Source organism: Geospiza fortis, unplaced genomic scaffold (genome assembly GCF_000277835.1).
Source record: "Geospiza fortis unplaced genomic scaffold, GeoFor_1.0 scaffold27, whole genome shotgun sequence".
In the NCBI taxonomy this organism is placed as follows: Eukaryota; Metazoa; Chordata; class Aves; order Passeriformes; family Thraupidae; genus Geospiza; species Geospiza fortis.
In genome coordinates this window covers 2,370,010-2,381,846 of record NW_005054329.1, presented here as the reverse complement: position 1 = coordinate 2,381,846, position 11,837 = coordinate 2,370,010, and the positions used below count along the sequence as shown (strand labels likewise).

The 11,837-nt window shown below is 41.9% G+C and overlaps 1 protein-coding gene across 1 annotated transcript in view; it reads left to right on the top strand.

Moving 5' to 3' along the window:
- The window catches only part of QSOX2 (quiescin sulfhydryl oxidase 2), a 20,577-nt gene extending 9,641 nt beyond the window's left edge, over positions 1-10,936 (top strand). The window contains exons 9-12 of the mRNA XM_031057261.1: positions 255-377; positions 1,432-1,582; positions 5,025-5,213; positions 7,309-10,936. Of these exons, the coding sequence (XP_030913121.1) occupies positions 255-377; positions 1,432-1,582; positions 5,025-5,213; positions 7,309-7,859 (1,014 nt within the window). The 3' untranslated portion in view covers positions 7,860-10,936. The remainder of the gene's footprint in view (positions 1-254; positions 378-1,431; positions 1,583-5,024; positions 5,214-7,308) is intronic.
- The last annotated feature ends 901 nt before the right edge of the window (positions 10,937-11,837 follow it).

Here is an 11,837-nt window from a genome sequence, read left to right as displayed (position 1 = left end):
CCTGCTAAAAATTTTAAAATTTTAAAAAATCTTAACATTTTGCACAAAAAACTTTTGAATTTTGTAAGCAAAAGCTGGTGCGAGATGGCTTTTTACTGCAAGCAGAACAAGTAATTAATTTGCTCACCAGGAAACAAAATGAAGCATTTCACAGACAACAAAAACATTTGGGTAAAACCAAAAGCGTCTCGTTGCTAATGAGGTTTGTGCTTGAAAATGTTTTCTTGTTTGGTTTTTTTTTTTATTTTTCTCAGCTTTTTCCTGGCCGTCAGCCTGTGGTGAAGTTGTTAGAGACCTTGCAGGAGTGGCTGGTGAGCCTTCCATTAGACAAAATCCCTTATGATGCTATCCTGGATCTGGTCAACAACAAAATGCGGGTAAGCTGTTCCCAGTCCCAGCATCCAACAGGGCATTAGGAAAGGATAAGATTCTATATCAAAGACATCACTTACTGCTGCTCCCCCACTCATAATGGAGTTATAAGAAGGTTAAAATGAAAATAAAGTGAAATCGTTAGCAGAAAAAAAACAACCAACGCACATCCACACAAAGAAATTGAAATGAGAGAATTGAAACATGCAATCCTGGCTGGGTTTTATAATGAGCAAGCAATACTTGTTCCCTAATGTCATCCCCAGGGATGCAAGATTCCCAGAGGATATTTCTGACTTTGCTGTGCCTGCTGTCAGCAGGATTCTCTTGAAGGTCAGAGTTTAAGTGATGGGAAATTTACCCACTGAAATGTGCATTATTCCTGAGGAGTTTCCCCAAATACTCTCCAATTTCCCTGCTGGAATCCCATCCCTTTGGGAAAACCCTGTCACAGGGTTGTCTTTGCACAAATTCATAATTTCTTCCCTATGTCTGTCTGAAATTTGAAAGCCTCCTGTGTGTTTTAGGAAGAGGAGAGAAAAGTCTCAGAAATTAAAATTTTGCACTGGATTTCAGGTGCAATGAATAAGGAGTGGGTTTGTCCCAAGAAGAAATAATATGGAATTTTACAGCCAGTTAAAGCTTTACACTGTAAATCATGTAAACCTTGTGGAGTAATAGGGAATTTGGATGTACCCAGAGAAGCTGGAGCTCTGGCAGTGTACAGGAATATTTTCATGTGTTGTGTTCTTAAAAAAATATCTTCACAGGTTAAACTACTTTGTGTGCTCTGTCAGACTGATTTTTGTAGGTTTGATGTCAATGACTGAACAGTTTGTATCTTGTCCAGTTTTATGATGATGCTTCAGAGTATCTGGCACATGAGGATTTTTGTTTGCCTGAAGCATGAACTGATTAACAAGTGCAGAAAGTCATTTATTGTTCTTTACCCTGCATCACCTCAATTCCATGTGGGATCAGCAGTGCTGCCACACTCAGTGGTACATTTAGGCCCCAGAGCAGCACATACCTTAAATAAATCTCTTTTTTTTTTTGCAGATTTCTGGGATATTTCTGCCCAGGAAAGTGCAGTGGGTTGGCTGCCAGGGCAGCAGACCAGAGCTGAGGGGCTACAGCTGCTCCCTCTGGAAGCTGTTCCACACCCTCACTGTGCAGGCTGCACTGAGACCAAAAGCTTTGCTAAACACAGGTGAGCAGCAAATAGTTTTTGGTGTGTAAATCCTCAAGGAATCAGTTTGTGGAGGAGAGTGGCTGCAGGGCTGCACCAGCAGGGGTCAGAGCTTGGCTGCAGCAGGAAGGTTTGGAAATGTGCTAAATAAAGTGTGTGGCCCTAAAGCTGGGAGTAATAAAGCAGAAAAAGGGGAAAAAAAGAAAAAGAGAATTTCAAGCAAAGAAATGTTGAGCTCCCTGAAAAGGGATGAAAATTATTCAGGTTACCTGAGGTTGCAATGGGAATGAAGTTTGAGGAAAATGAGGTTTTACCATCCAGTTGAGTAGCTATAAAAGATGTACAGCCATTAACTTATCCTTCTGTAATGTTATTTCTTAAATACTGCTTGTTACAACTTTTTGGTTTATTTTTTTTTCAGCTGAATGTACCTGTCATTAATCCCTGCAGTGATTTACAACTTTGCCAGCACTCTGTAAAATTGCTCATTTTCAGACTTGCAGCATCTTGTGAAGCTGAGTGTTAATATTCTGGTGATGATTCCTGTTTAAGAAACATGCTGGTTATAAAATCTATTCTCCTCACCCAATGAAAATAGAATCACTAATGCTAAAGTTTGGGTTTTATTTTTGCCAGGACAGTGCTTTGTTTGATTACAATTCTATTTAGTTTTCATTTAAAGCCTTTTAAATGTCTTTTCCAAAGAATATGAGAATTCTACATGGGCATCATAAAACTCAGAAATTTTCATTTTACCAGTTGTTGATTGTATGTTTAAAAGGATTTTATTATTTCACATTATAGATCCATACATTTGTCCAGCATTATTTGCAGTCAGAGCGAAAATCCTTCAAATCTGAATAATTCTCCTGCAGAACAGGCATTTTTTGATAGCAAATCATTCTGTTGTTAATTTTTGTTTCTGATTTTGTTTGTTTTTCATAGGGCAGTAGATGGAATTTCTTCAATTTCGTGCAGTGAGTTTGAGGGGTTTGTGCTGGATGATTTTGAGCTGTTCAGGAGGATCCTGCATAACTTAAATTTCCCCTTTTTAGTCTCAAAGTGTTCTGATTAAATCTATTAATTCTTAATATTTAACTACACAAAATTGCCCCTCAAATTGTGTATTTCAGGCATGAGCCTGAAGTTAAAAATACATTGTAGGACCTGAGAACTCTTTGGCACAGTTAACCCTGGCTGTAAATCGGGCCAGATATGTGATGATCACTTCTTATGGTGAAAGAATTGGGTCAGTCTGAGACTGTGGGATTATGTCTTGGGAGGTTTTCCTCTCCTTATTGCTTGTTTAAATCCCATCTACTAAAAAGCATGATGTACTCCCTAATCCTTCCCACCACAGGTAGGGTTTTATGCTTCTTGTCCACTTTAAAGATTAGGGTTACCCTGAATTGCAGTAGTTTGGGAGGAAAGAGAAAAGGAGGATTACACAATGATACATGGCAGATGTTAATAGAAGATTCATCTCGGGGCTGATAAAAGAAAAACAACCAAAATGAGCCATTTTGCAATTGTTTGCTTTCTGAAGCAGATGGATTTGTCCTGATCGTCCCCTCTGCTCGAGGGCCTGGCACTCTGGGTGAACTCCCGGGCCTTTCTTGATAAAATGATTTTATTGGGTTCTGTTTGATGCATTTTAATGCTGAGTGGGGAAATCTGAACCTGCAGTGGGAGTAGCAGGAGGGATCCAAAGGAACTCAGGACAGAGCTGCTCACAGCCAAGGATGTGTAAAATCATTGCAGAAATCATTTCCTGAGCACACTTCATTGCAAGAAATGTGGTTTTAGGTAACAGGAGGAGTTGGTGTGAATAAGACAGGCTTGTGGATTTTATAATGAATGATCTGGCATTTTTAAATCTAGTGCTGAATTTGACAGATTCCCCCACAAAATGAATTTTCAAGGGTGTACCATTACACTGAAGAACAGATGAAATTAAATTTGTGTATCAATCTCTTGTTTCTCTACAGAGGTAATTTTCTGGTTGTGTTTATTGTTTTTCCTAAATACATATTTCAGTATAAATGGTAAAACTGTTCTGCCTGAAATTTGTTTTAACTTCCAAAATAATTTTCCAGCCTTTCTTTTTAATACAGTAATTTAATCTGCTTTAATCTCATAGCTTTTATTTATACATGTCTGTTCAATCACAGGTATTGAATGGCTGAGGAGAAATCAGGGGTTTTTTAGGATTTCTTTTGGGCCTTAAGGACTTCTTTTTGGGGCTGTGTTTGAGAATATCCGGTTGTTGTTCTAAAAAAGATGTTTTGATGACAATCTTTATATATTTCCCATATCTATAACAGATGAGTGCTCTGATAGTTTGAGCAGGTTTTGTTGATTTTTTTTTTCCAAGAAAACAAAGCAATAGTACATTACTTGTGGTGTTCAGCAGCAGGAGTCTGTAATTTGATCAATCTGCACCATAAAATGTGTTTAATTTGACAAGTGTGTGCTCGTGGTAACACACAGGACATTTTTAAATACATTTTGACATAATTTACTGGGGCAATTAAGCATGAATCAGAAATTCTGTGTGACAGAGATGAAACCATTAGGATTTCAACAAATTATATCAGGTTTTCAAGGCACTTAGAGATGTGAGGAGCTACCTGCTGACACAAGAAAGGCCACAAAGTTCCCAGCCTGTGCAGGCCTCATCTTCCTCCTGAATTCATTATTCTTTTGCATTATCTTTAGTGTGGAAATGTGAATGTTATAAAAAGAATCACGTGTTTGTGTTTATTTTAGCAGGAATTCCTGATTTATTCTCCAAAGTGCTGCTCAGCAGCTGCTCTGTGCATTCAGAGCCTGCCAAAAAAGCCATGGAATTAATAATTCTAATGAGATTGTGGAGCTCTCTAATTCCTCAGAATTGAGGAGAAACAAACAGCCCTCACAGGCACCTTGTGCAGGACCCACAGAGGGGGTTTGACTCTTGATTTTTCAGTAGCAAAGTCACCATAACTTCAGTGCCTGCCCATGAATATAGAGGTGAATGCATAATGTAAACATTTATATTAAATTTACATATTGGGCAAGAGCTTGGAGAAAATATCTTAATTCCACAGGAATTGTGGCATACAGAAAGTGTGAATTTTGCATATTTTAGCAATTTCACAATGTTCTCTGATAAAAATAATGTCTGGTTTTCATTAACTAAGTTGGGTTTTCCCCTGAAATTTTAAGATGCTCTGAAAGGCGAAGTTTTGCTGTAGAGACCACTTGACTGATATTTGGTTGTGGTGTTCAGGGTAGCTTTGAGCACAGTTGTACAGACTGAATGTGTGTAGGTGCTGGTACAAACAGCAACTTTAAATTGCAAAAGTGATTTATTTCAGCTCAGGTGTCAATTCTATTGAACAACAATGGAGCAAATGTTCTTTTCCATGTCCTCTCCTTCCCTTCCCTGCTGTTGGAGCTGTGTCTGTCCTTTGTCTTGCAGGTCTGGAGGACAGCCCCCAAATTGTGCTGCAGGTGATGAGGAGATACATCCAGCACTTCTTTGGGTGCAAGGCTTGTGCTCAGCACTTTGAGGAGATGGCCAAAGAATCCATGGATTCTGTGAAAAGCTTGGACCAGGCTGTTCTGTGGCTCTGGGAGAAGCACAACGTGGTCAACAACAGGCTGGCAGGTAGGGGAGAGAAACTCCTGAGAATGAAAAACATCATTTTCAGAGCTGGTTTCTTCTGAGATTCCACCTGTTGCTTGGTGAGGCTCTTTCTGGAGCACAAATGAAAGGAGCAATTCAGCTGCTTAGCAGTGGGTAAAAAATAATTGCATTTCTTTCTGTACCACTTTAGGGTTAAAACCTGCCTTTGTTTTGGTTTGGAAAATGATGGCAATTGAACAAGAGGCTTCCTCAGGATAAAAGAGCCTCAACTCCTGGCAGATCAGCAGCTGAATAAAATAAAATTGCTGTATAAAGGAAACCTGTGCCCCCTCCAGATCCCTGTGTTTTCAGTTGAAAGTGCTGTTAAAATACTGGTTGTGTTTAATCCGTTCTGTTATGGAGGTATCAAGTAACTAAAGCACTAAAGAAAATTGGTTTCTCTTTGCACTAAATCCCTGTCTGCTGTTATGGATCTGGGTAATGCAGCATTAGTTACAATTTCAATATGCTACATTGTGTTCATATTATGCTCCTGCTGCATTCCCAAGATTTATGAAGAATTAAATACTGTTGTGAGTACAAACAGTTTGCCTCCTTTCTCTGAGGAGAAAAAAGGTAAATAATAAGAGATTAAATAAAAACATCCTCTAATTTTGGTTCCTGTAACAGGCAACTCCTGTGGACTTGGAGTTGCCAAGTGGTGGAGCAATGCACTTATTTAGAACATTAAGGTATTGGAAAACTCACATGGATATTGATTTAGGTGATGCAGCAGCCAGCTAAAATACCCTTTTAGTAAGAACTATAAACACACTGGAATAAATAATAATGTTAAATTATGCTTTTTCAGTTTGCTAAAATTTCTCTGTGGGACAGTGATGTATTTTCACCCTTAAAAGCTGCATCTGTATTTGTGGTGCTGAGTGAGAAATGATGTTTGGTCAATGAAAACACCTTGGGGTGGGGGTCAGGAGGTGCCTGGATATGGCTCTGCCCTGTTGAATTATTCCCTGTTCCTTTGGAATGCACAGGATTTACAGCATTTCCCTCTTTGGCAGGAAAACACGAAGTACAGGGAGCTTTCTGTTTGTAACCTTGCTGTAACACATTTTGTTTCTGCATTTTTTATTGAAATAAATTGATTGCTGAGTGATCTTTAGGATAAAAAAGCCAATTTGCCCTTTTGCTCATAAATTTTAAGAAGACAAATATTTTTAAATGTCTTTTGAATCCCTATTTTACCCAAAATCATTGGGAAGTTTCCTACTTTTAAAAAGAATAAAAATAATAAAATGAGAAAAAAATGCAAAATTATTATTTCTAAAATATTTTAAGTGCTAGTGTGCCAATCAGGTTAATAAATCAGGGGTTTTACCAGGTGGAGATTTTTTTTCTAAATGTTATCTCCATTCCCATTTTAAAATATTGGTTTTTAGAGCAAAGTGTGAGACCAACTGCAGTGCTCAGCTCAGAAACGTGGCCAGAGCTGTGAGCATCTGAAATGTTAAAATTGGATCTAATTCAAGACAGTGTTACATATTTAAAGCCTTGTTTTTTAGCTGAAAAATACATCTTAGACATGACCATGGCTTTTAAAATACTGCAGGTGTTTGTTCTGGTAATGATGCAGAGCTGTGGAAAAGCAAGCTTGGGATGGAATGGTTCACAACACAGAAACATGAAAATATCTGAGTGTCTGGCCTTGGAGCTGCTCTTGCAAACCAGGCAGAAAACAGGGATTAAGGAGTGAAAAGAGCAGTTTGTTTTGCACCATAATTCAGGTTAACCCTGCAGGGCCCAGGCTGTTGAGTGTTCCTGCCTTCTACAAGCAGCAATTGCAGGATTTGAGCTTGGGATTGAAATGCTGCAGCTTTTACTGTGAGAAAAGGGAAATAATTGTGAGTTAGTGTTTGTATTTTGAAATGTTTGGGGTCAGAACTGATGAGAAAACTTCCAAATTTGTGATTGTCTTTGTTTATTCAGTTATTGTGCTGTGGCTTTTTATGCCAACCTCACTGGAAGTGGAAAGCACTCCCTGGGCAGTGTCTGATGGTGCAGCTTTCCCTGGTCATCCCTCCTGACTTTTTTCCATTTCTGTTTTTCTCCTCCCAATTAGGTGATTTGACTGAAGATCCAAAATTCCCCAAAGTTCAGTGGCCAACTCCAGACATTTGTCCTGCGTGTCATGAAGAAATCAAAGGGCTGCACAGCTGGAATGAAGAGCAAGTCCTGCAATTCCTCAAGTCCCACTACAGCAGTGAAAATCTCCTCTATCAATACACCCAGAGCCAGGCTGACCCCAGTGACAACGAGCAGGGAGACACGAGGGAGCTGAAAGACAAAACCCTGCAGAAGAACTCGGGGGGAAATGGAGAAAAGAAGCTCCAGGAGAAGGAGAACCGAGGAGATCAAGACTCCAAGGGCTTGGAGAAGCCAGTGGGGAATCCTGGAGCTGTCCAAGGTAGCGGCAAAGGCGCAGCTGCATCTGTGAGCCTCAAAGGGACCAGGCAGGCTGTGTCCTTCCTAGGGATTGGATTTTCCAACCTAGACATGAGTCTGTGTGTCATCCTCTATGTGGCATCATCCTTGTTTTTGATGATCATGTACTTTTTTTTCCGGGTGAGGTCCAAGCGCTGGAAAGTGAAGTCTCACCGCTCCTCGGTGTAGGAGCTCTCGCTGTTCGTGGCTGTTGGGTCCCAGACACAGCTTTAATATTTATGATCAGGGATTTTATATGCAGTATTCCTTGGGTCACAGCCCTTTCTTCCTGAGGCATTTCCCAGGTGTTCAGCTGAACAGGTGGAGCTGGCCTTGAGATCCCCAGGCTTTGCCCGAGGCCACGTCAATGTCCTCACACGGGAGCGTTGCATTTGGCAGTTAAGGTTTTTCCATGACTTCCCACCAACATCCTTTACTCATTTCCAGAGTAAACATTGCATTATGCAACTCACTGTGCCTGCTGGAGAAGGAAACTGGATATTGGTTTGTGTATTTTCAAGTCAGGTGTTGTGTTTTTTTTAAAATTCATCCAGAGCTGATTTCACCTCCCGAGTGCTGAGCAGTTCCTCTGAATGGTACCTTGGCTGCCTCATTGGGGGAAGCAGGAATTCTGATGATTTTTTTCAGGAAACATGAGTTCTCTTCTGATTAAATCAATTCTAAAGCTCTTTGACTTTCTGAAATATTATTTACATATATAAAGTAGGAAGCATTTCATGTTCAAATCATTCATCCATTCTCTGGTGCATTCCAGCCAAGGATATATGTGTGCCATCACTAGGATGAGAGTTCTGGGGCACAATTAGCAGCCTGATTCTGATTGCTAAGTAATTATGGTGTTATCCAGGTGGAAACCAATCCTGATGAACTCTAGGAAGGGAAAACAATGTTTTTAGTGAAGGACAGCAAGGTTTGTGTTACCGTGGCAGAACAGCTTGGAAAATCTACAAATACTGAGTTTCTTCTGATGAATTTCTCCATCACAAGAGAGCAATTAACACTTCCCTTGGTATTTCCCCCCAGAGCTGCCCTGTTCTGGGATGTCCAGTTCCCTCTAGAGCTCAGTGTGGGGTACTTGGAGCAGCAGTGAGAAGAAATCATGGAAACATTACAAAATCATCCTTGGGAGTAGGAGTTGCTGTGATCCTGGCTGGGGGGGATAATTCACGTCCTGGATAGTGAAGTTTATAATCCTATCCAATGTAATTGAGCATGTTCTAGTTATCCATTACCTAATCTTTAGTTAATCCTAATAGGTTTTGGCCTCAATGTTTTCTCATGGCAGTGAGTTTTCCAGATTAATTGTGTTATATAAAAAGGCTTTTCCTTTCAATTCTACATTTGCAACTTTTAATTTAATTGAATGTTTGCTGGCTCCTCTGTTACACGAGAAGGAGTAAGGAGTCCCTGGCCAATTCCCTGCATTTATACCATTGCTGTGTCCTCCTCTGATTTCCCTCAGAAGCCTCAGCATAGAAAGTTTGAAGCCTGGCAACAAAAAAAGCACAGAAACTCCACAGGGTTATTTTCTCATAATCAAACATTGGCTGCTCACAAAATTGAGTATTTCTGACGTGTCTCTGCAGCATCCAGTTGGATGACAGATCTGAGCTGCAAGGATTCACTGTCCCTTGTAGCTGAAGTTTATCACCCATGCAGAGGAGCAACTTTGTGGGGCTGCTGTGAGGAGAGGAAGAAATCTCAGTTCCCATGACCCTGTCAGTCCTGCAGAGGAGCTGGGTCTGTGTCCTGAGGACTCTCAGAATTCCAGAGTTCTGACAGGAGGAACCATCCCGGGTCTTTCCTCTTTAGGAATTTATGAGTCCCATCCTTAGAGCAGCTGGGCTTGGGTATTCAAACACCCTGTGAGCACAAGGATGGGGGTGACCCCATGGGGAAGGGGCTCCAGGCTCATCAGGGCCCTTTGGTTTGGGCTGGAACCCAGTGAGAGATCCCAGGGTGAGGCTCATTCAGGGGAAAACCTGGAGATTCCACCCTGACTTTGGAAAATCAGGTAACCTTGGGGTGTTGTCAGCCCACCAGCAAGGACCCTTAGCTTTAAAAGAAAATCCAAACACCAAGAAAACCTAACCCAGCACAGCAATGTTGGATCTGGAAGATCTGGCCAGTTAATTCTTGCTGTCAGTGTTGCACATTCTCAAGTTGAAATTCAGTCATTGGTTGTTTAGAATTCCAGCAAATACACAGACCTGGTTTCATAAGCTTTGACTTGTTCTGCTCATTTTTGTCTGCACGTGGAAGCAAAAGGCCTTGGGGCTTTGTAGGGATGATTTTGCCATTAAAAACCAGCAAATGTGGGTTTGGAATAAAGTTTGGAATAAAGTTTTAACTTCCACATTGTTGTGACCCTGCTGCAAACACAACAACATGAACCAATACTCAAACATCAGTGGCTTTTGTCTCTTCAGTGTATGAAAGTGTGAAATGAATGAAATTCGGATATTGTTTGTCCATGTTGGTCCTCCAGCTCTTGCCAGTGAACCAGCCAAGGCTTTCACTTCATTGTCCTCATCTGGGAAGATTTTCTTGATTCTGAACTCACTTTAGTAAATCTTGGGTTTGTTTTTTGTCTTTCTAATGACAAATTTTACCATTTTATATCTCTGTACCAGTACAGTCTGTGCTGGGGAATGGGTGATGCTGCCAGGAAAGTGTTTCTGGTTTAAAAATTGCCTCTAAGCCCCACGTCCTCAACCTTGGAGGGTTTATTTGTGTGGTGTGCTGTCCACAGAGGTTCCTGCAGTGCCACTTCCCTGTGGGAATCGTGCTGTGCTGGGGCAGTCACTTGGCCCTTTGTAATTCATGGAGCTTTCTTTGCTCTCAGGATGTTTTCAAATAGGAAATATTAAAATAAAAGGAGTAGAATGTACCAGGAGAGACAAAAGCTGCAAGTGCTAAAGAAACCTGATGAAGTTATTTGTGAGAATTCCTAATTTTCTGTTTCCAGCAGTGCATCCACCCTGCTGTTCCTGGGCAGAACTGTCTGGGAACAAAGGTCCCAGGTGTGGTGTTGCACATGAGGTGTTGAAAATAGTGACAATACCATTTCAGTAATTTAAATGTTCTATTTATTTGAAGTCAATAACTTGGCATTTCCAAGTCTGTTCCGGTTGGGTTGGATTTTTACTGTCTCATTCCTCTCTTGGAAGGAAAAGTGACTGTTTTGTACTAAATTGTAAATTAATGTGCTTGTTTAAAATAAACTGCAAACATTTGGGCAAAGTGGATGTGTTTGGGCTTTTTATCTGTGTGTGCAAATTGTTTTGAGCTGAACTCTCTTGCCAGGACAGCTCATGAACATGTCCATGATAAACCAGATCCATCCTCTTGGGGAGGTGTATTTTTAAGCCCAGACTTCTCAGGAGCTGCTGGGGAATCTGAACGAGGGAAGAGAAAATAAACCAGGAAGAAATAAATGTTTGAGTGGGTTGGGTTTTATTAATGGGGTTTTTTTTTAAATTAATGGCTGGAGCCCAAGTGAGGAAGGCCATGGGCAGGTCTGGTGCCTGCTGGCCGCTGAGCAGGAGGGCACAGGAGGGTGTGCAGGGAGATCAGCACAAGGGCTTCTGTGGGGTCCTGGATGTCACAGCATGAGACCACGGGGCTGGCAGGGGCCACTGCTGGTCTGGGTGGGACACAGCCCCTGATCTCTGTCCTGGGTGGGACACAAACCCCTGATCTCTGTCCTGGGTGGGACACAGCCCCTGCCCTCCCTCCTGCCCGGCCAACCCTGCCCTGGCACCACCCCACACGGGTTTGCTTAAAACTCTTCCTTAGAGGCTCAGACTAAAAATCCACTTGAAAACCGAGTTTAAAAGGGACCGTGTGGGCCGTCAGTGTCCCCAGAAGATGTTCCTAGCCCTGGGGAGGGCCAGGTGCTGGCGCTGATGCCACCCGGTGTCATTGCTCACGGCACAGGTCCCACTCGGGCAGGACCTGGACCCCAACCCCCGCCTGGCGTTCCTGGGTGCTTTATTTGGGGACCCCAGTCCTGGTCCCCAGAGTGTGCCCCTGCATTTCCCAGCCTCGCAGGGCTGAGCTGTCCCGCAGAGTGGAGCCTGTCCCCGGCCAGATGAACCATCCCAGGGGACCCGAACGAGGGAGGGTGGTCCGGCCCGGGTGCCT